Below are 6,989 nucleotides of genomic sequence, written 5' to 3' on the forward strand. Positions count from 1 at the left end.
ATGGGGCTCCCAGGCATTTTAAGCGCGTGTTTAACAATGCACAGAAGGAGTTAAAATAATAAAATGTTTGTACTATATTTGATTTTTTTTTTTTGAAGATATATTTCTGAAGAACTTGAACAATACAGCCAAATTTTGACTGATTTAGATTTCTAAAGCATCACTGGAAAGGTATTTTTCACCCTTTTTAAGTTTTTTATTTAACTATTCTAATTCGGGCGGCCGCCGTAGTCAAATGGGTTGGCGCGTGATTACCATTCGGAATTCACAGAGAGAACGTTGGTTTGAATCTCGGTGAAACACCAAAATTAAGAAAAACATTTTTCTAATAGCGGTCGCCTCTCGGCAGGCAATGGCAAACCTCCGAGTGTATTTCTGCCATGAAAAAGCTCCTCATAAAAATATCTGCCGTTCTGAGTCGGCTTGAAACTGTAGGTCCCTCCATTTGCGAAACCACATCAAGACGCACACCACAAATAGGAGGAGGAGCTCGACCAAACACCCAAAAAGGGTGTATGCGCCAATTATATATATTCTAATTCGTTGCAATTCGTTGTTTGCATATATCATTATTTTGGTTCTGTTGCTAAAATTTTTCAACATTTTCACGCCAACCTTTTTCTTTTTTTTTTTGAAAAAATATTTTTAAAAAGTTAGTTTACTTATAAAAAACACGATTTTGGGGGCATTTTCAGTTTGGGGTAGCTCACGAAAACATTTTAGTGGAAATATTTTAGTGGAAATGAAAACAGATCCTTCTTAATGTACCTACGTGCATACATAAATTTGCAGATATATATGTATAGTATATATTTTGAATCTTAGCTTCTTTGTATGCATATAAAACGCGTTTTGCTCATCATAAAAAATTTTACGCTGACGAAATGTTTGCAAACATACACTGGCTTCCGACTTACAGTGGTGGGCACATAAAGTGTCCTACTTTTCGAGAAACTAAATTACCAAATTATTAAGTAAATTATTTATTGTTAGTTTCAAGTAATTTATATCTCAGGTGTCATGGTTGTAATTAATTGTGAACTCTAAAGTTTCTTCCTTAAAATTAAAAAACAAAAAAAAAAAAAAAAAAAAACCCATCTCGTCTTGGCTGATGCGGTAATGCCTACATATCAAGAGAGAGGCGAATGGTAGTTCACTCTCGCTAATTTGTCTGCTTTATAACTCCCTTGTATACCACTACCGCCTGACACCAAGTGGATTGGGAAATATTCTGTCATCTCTTTGAGAGATGTCCGCAATTCTTGCGTAATCGATCGGTCTTAGTTTGAAGATATTTCACTGGAATCGACTAGTGCTGGGCAAGTATATATAAGTACATCAGCTTCTACGTTCGCGAGATCCTTCTAGCCACGCATGGATCGAAAGCGCTCGAGGGAACTACTAAGCCTCAGCTGCCAATGTTTTCCCAGCATTGTCGGTTAGTTGATGCACAGATATATCATCCGCTTGCTAAATTTGATCAGCAGAACGAAGCGGTTAACACAAGCCTAAATAGTCGTTCTTCGGAATTTCACCTAATTATCTATTCTGATTGCCTGCTTCCGTCGTCCGGAATTCAACTCTTGGCCAATTCAATTCTCATCGTCCTCTTGTCTTTGGGAGCAACTTTATTACCTAAACTAACTTTACCTCTACTGGAAGTTATTATAATAATAAGATTGGATTGTCAGCTAATTTTTACCCTGGCTAGTGTGGATTAGGCCAAAACTATACAATTGGTCAAATGCATATAGTAGAAGGGATCAAAACCAAATAACATCAATTTTTCAGCCAAGATAGAGAAAATAGGTTATCTTTCTACGACTTATGCAATTTTTTTTTTTTTTTTAGTGTATAAGTTGGCCTTAATTTCGCGATTTGTGAATAGTCTCATCTTAGTTGGCAAATTTGTGTTCGTAAGCCGCAGGAATGGTTTCTACTTAATACCATCGCCCCTACACTCTAAATACCTCGCATGGATTATTATCCAACTATCGATCAGAATTCATTATATGGTTCAGTAAACTTCCCATCCCTTTTAAGCTGTGGAAGCTCGGTCACGAAGTTTTTTTGATATCGCCTGTTCTACACTCTCTCTTAGTATAATCCTCTCTCTTTACAACTTAGGCTTTCAATGTAGGAATGCGACTTCTTTGGTATTTTAAAACGAATAGAAGACGCGTTCGAAGTTTCTCCCAGTGCATCCGAAATTCTACTTCAGATCCCATTTTACGCCAATTCATTCAATCACAGACATATACACGCATGCTCTTATCACCAAAACAATCAGCACCACGCGCGGTCGTCTCGAAAGTCGACTATTTATTTCGTCTTCTTAAGTTGAGCAAACTTAGTCGTCGCAGGGCTATGATATCAACCACTATCATTTGCAAGCTCAGCATTTTACCAAAAATAGTTCAAGCCTACAGCACAGCATGCAGCTGCTGGTCGCCTTCGTTTTGGCCTTCAGCGCATCCATGCTAACAACTGGCGATGCGGCGCGTATTCTTGGTTTCTTCTCATCACCCGGCCGCTCGCACCTGCTCATCCATTGCGCCGTGGCGGACACACTAGCGCGTGCTGGGCACAATGTTACCGTTATTGCAACCAAGCCAAATGTTTACCCAGACGCCAAATACAATTACATACACCTCGATACGCCAATGCTGTCGGTTAGTTACATGAATAAATTGGTAAACAATCCGCCCCCATTCTACAAACTGTACCCGGGATTGGTGCTCGAATCCACGCAGATGGCAAATAGAACAATGTGGCATCCAGAAATGCAACAGTTCTTGCGGGAGCATGGTGAGGGCTCCTTCGACCTGGTGCTGTTGGGTTATTTTATCAACGATTTTCATGTGGGGCTGGGCAGTCACTTTAAGTGTCCGGTTATTATTTCATTCATGGTACAAACAGTATTTTCGCTTAACGAAATGATCGGAAATCCTAGTGAACACGCCTACGTGCCGACTTTGTTTAGTGGCCTAAGTCAACCAATGGACTTTCGGGCGCGTTTAAGGAATTACCTCATATACCTATTTGAATACTACTACATGGGACCATTACTAGAGACAGAGGTGCAGAAGTACTACAGGTGAGCTTAACTAAGTAATCTTTCTTGTTGGGTAAATAATAAGACTGCGACATATGGAATTTCCAGGATTACAAGCAAATAAACAAAGATAAGCGCACGCTTTTATTTCACCATAAGTCAAAATCTTCAGAAAACATTGATTAATCGCTTTAATCTGTATTTATTCGCTACAGCTACAACTTTCCCTCTGCGCATGGATTTCCTAGTTTAGATGAAGCGCGTCGCAATGTCGGTTTGGTCTTCATCAATCACTGGTTTGCACAAGGGCCAATACGGCCGCAAGTGCCCAACCTCATAGAAATCGGTGGCATACAAATCAAGGAACAGCCAGATCCCTTGCCCCCAGACATTGCGCGTCTACTTGACGAGTCACCCGAAGGTGTAATCTATTTTAGCTTGGGCAGCAACATACGCAGTGCCCATTTGCTTCCGGGCAAAGCACAAATAATGTTCAATGTGATGTCCAAGCTCCCTTATAAAGTGCTTTGGAATTGGGCTGACAACGAATACCCGGGCAACGCTTCGAATATTGTGTACAAAAGCTGGCTACCGCAAGTCGACATACTCGCACATCCCAACATCAAACTTTTCATCACACATGGCGGCAAAGGCAGTGTGGTAGAAGCGCAGCATTTTGGTGTGCCCATGGTGGGCATACCGCTCTACGGCGATCAGCCAATGAATATGGAGGATGTGCAACAACAGGGTTACGGGCTTTATGTGGACTATGCCAATTTGAAGGAAGAAACTTTGCGACAAGCAATTGAAGAAGTGCTGCACAATCCCAAGTACACAAAAGCTGTGCGTGACTTCTCGAAACTGTACCGCGATCGTCCTATGACACCAAGACAGTCTGTTGTCTGGTGGGTTGATTATGTGCTGAGACACAAGGGGGCGAAGCACATGCAGTCGCCTGCGGTGCATTTAAATCGTTGGCAGCTGATGTCGTTGGATGTGTTGGGCGTATTGTTAACATCCATGGCGGTGATCGTAGGTTTATTGGTAGTGATAGTAAGATTTTTTGTTGAAAACGTAATGAAGCGTGTGGGGGAGAAGAAGAGTAGCGCAATGAATGGAGTAGGTAAGGCGAAGAAGAACAAATAGAAGAAGATAGAGAGGAAATCAGAGCTAATAGATGGAAATACATTTTCGCTACTTACTCTAGTCCTTAGGAAATATTTCAGGAAAAATATTTATATAAATAAATAAAATGTAAATAGTAAAGCTTTAAGTATACAAGAAACTATAAGTGCATTGAATGATTTTATATGTACTGTGTATATAATATAATTCAAAATGAAATAAAAATGTCTCTTAAATTAAAAAAACATTTTTTTTTTTGTGAATTCTTAAATATGAGAATTATTGTTTTATTAATTTCGCAACGGTTTTTAGGTTTTAAATTTTTTAAATAATTTTATTTTTTTTAGTTTTTTAATTGAAGGGAATACCTATTACTATTTAAAAAAATGGATAAGTAATAAAAAATCATAATAATAAAGTTACAAGATTTTAAAAATTTCACATTGAAAAAAGTCGCTACGAAATTTTAATCAATCACAAATTTAAAAAAGCATAATTAAAAAAATTTCATTTAAATTATCTAAAATTAAATTATTTTTTTTTTTTAATTTCTAATTTTTTAAAATATTTTTTAAATATTACTTTTAAAGACGAAATGCTAAAAAATTAATTTATTTAATTAATTAAACAAATAAAAAATTAATTAAACAAAAATACTTAACAAAACCAGTTAACATTTTATGGTGCTTTAATTTCGGAAAATATTCGCGCCAATAATTCGATAAACCATTATAGATTTTTAAAAATTAAAAACAAAAATAAACTATAGAGGAAACGCAATAACTCACCAAAATATTATGAGTTGCACATCAAATGATTAAAAAAATGTGTCTCTTTAATTAGAACTCACAAAATATTTAAGAGTTATAATAAAAAATTATTTTTATAAAAAAAATGTATGAAAACAATGTCTTTTTATACACCAAAGAGGTGATTTTTATAAACCAAAGTTAATTAAAAAAAAAAAAATTTAATATGTTTTCTTTAATATTTAAGAATGGTAATAATAAAAACATTTAGAATATAAAACAAAAATCTATTTTTATAAAAAACTTTGATTTTTATAAAAAAAAAACAAATTATTAAAAAAATGTATTTGTATAAAAAAAGTTGATTTTTATTTATTTTAATAAAAAAAAGTTAATTTTTATAAAAAAAAACCTTTCACAAAAAGAAGTTTATAGAAAAAAATTGTTTTTTTCACAAATAATTTATTTATAAAAATACATTTTTTTATAAAAACAGCTTTTTTTATACAAATACATCTTCTTTATAATTTTTTTTTTTTGATAAAAGTTTTTTATAAAAATAATTTTTTGTTTTATATTCTAAATTGTTTTAATAATTTTTTTTTATGAAAATCGACTTTTTTATATTCTAAAATTGTTTGTATTATAAAAATTTATTATTTATTGTATTATAAAAATTTTTATAAAAAACATTTATTTTTATAATTTATAGAAGCAAAATTCATTTTTATAAAAAAACATTTTATTAAAAAATTATGCATCGATTTTTCGATAAATATTCTGAATGTGCGTTACATTGCCACTGTGTATTAAAAAATATGGTTAAAAAAAAGTATGTTCGACGGCATATATGCAAAGTTACAGCTATAAATATTAACACAACAAGCTAAAAAAGATCCACATCTTTCTTAAATTTGCAGTGCTTAATCTTTTGGGAATATTTCCTTAGAATGTCTGATAACATTTTATTGCTGTAAACATAATTCAAACTAATTTCATAATATTTGAACAAATTTCTAATAGGATGGCATTTCATATCAGTACGTTGCTGTATGTTGGATTCTTTACTAACTGCTGCGCACTTTGGTTACCGCAGCTCAAAATCATGGGAGCTTGATTACAAAAACATTCCGTTCAGGAATTTTTGATGGTAATGAAAATGTCGGTAAAATTTAAAATCAATCTAAGTTCATCGGCATGTTAGTAGTCGCAGCATCACCCAGCAGCTAAAGCCCGACCATGAAACAGTTTTAAGCCGTTTGCGCCAAAATTTTACACAAAAATAATGGATTTCTTTTTCCCCAATAATTCTATAATTTTAAGAAAAGACAAAAAAAAATTACTAAATAAATTAGATTTAAATATAAATAAAAAAGAGGTTGTCTGTAAAGTCGGTTTACTGACGATAGTTTAACGTGACAACGTCATAAGAAAATACTGATGTAATAGTTGCAATTTTCAAAACAAAATTTTAATTTTATTTGTTTGATAGATATTTTGTAGGGATATAGAGAAAGAGGTAAATGGAATCGCAATGGAATAGGTCAAGTTACATTTACACAAACGTGAAAAAATACGAAACATTTATCAAATTCATGAAAGATGTGTTCAATTTCGATTGTGCATCTGACGTTAATAAGTCAACAACACTAAGAGGCAACATCATCGACACATTACACTCGAAACACCCCCTTTCATTTCCTACTTTTCCTATCATCGTCCTATTCTCAACAGAGAAATGGTTCATTACCATGCACACAGGAAGAAGGTATATGCAAATACAAATATGTGAATTTATATACAAATGCGCATATACATGCATATATATACTCACTCAAGTAGGAGAGAGCCAGATTTCGAATGTTGCCGAATGTGGGGGCCGATTGTGATCTTTGTCGTTCGTTCCGCGATCTCGCTTGCAGTTCAAGCAAGGTAATGACGGATAAGCAAGATAACGACGATTGAGAAAGATAACGAAACATTTTTTCGTGCGTGCAGCCGACTAAATCGAATTATAAGACGTTATCACGTCAAAAATAAAATGAATTAGAAATATAAAT

At 34.1% G+C, this 6,989-nt stretch overlaps 1 protein-coding gene across 1 annotated transcript; it reads left to right on the forward strand.

Annotated features, from left to right (window-relative positions):
• Positions 1-2,477: 2,477 nt before the first annotated feature.
• On the forward strand, positions 2,478-4,201 carry LOC129239227 (UDP-glucosyltransferase 2-like). The gene is made up of 2 exons (XM_054874580.1): positions 2,478-3,097; positions 3,271-4,201. The coding sequence occupies exons 1-2, from the start codon at positions 2,478-2,480 to the stop codon at positions 4,199-4,201; spliced, it is 1,551 nt and encodes a 516-aa protein (XP_054730555.1).
• The last annotated feature ends 2,788 nt before the right edge of the window (positions 4,202-6,989 follow it).

The sequence above is a fragment of the Anastrepha obliqua genome, chromosome 2, assembly GCF_027943255.1.
Source record: "Anastrepha obliqua isolate idAnaObli1 chromosome 2, idAnaObli1_1.0, whole genome shotgun sequence".
NCBI lineage: Eukaryota > Metazoa > Arthropoda > Insecta > Diptera > Tephritidae > Anastrepha > Anastrepha obliqua.

Bases quoted from the DNA above. Each gene is read 5' to 3' on its own strand.
- LOC129239227 (XM_054874580.1), top strand. From the start codon at position 2,478: ATGCTAACAACTGGCGATGCGGCGCGTATTCTTGGTTTCTTCTCATCA. The intron at 3,098-3,270 runs GTGAGCTTAACT...TATTCGCTACAG, and splicing joins GAGGTGCAGAAGTACTACAG to CTACAACTTTCCCTCTGCGC.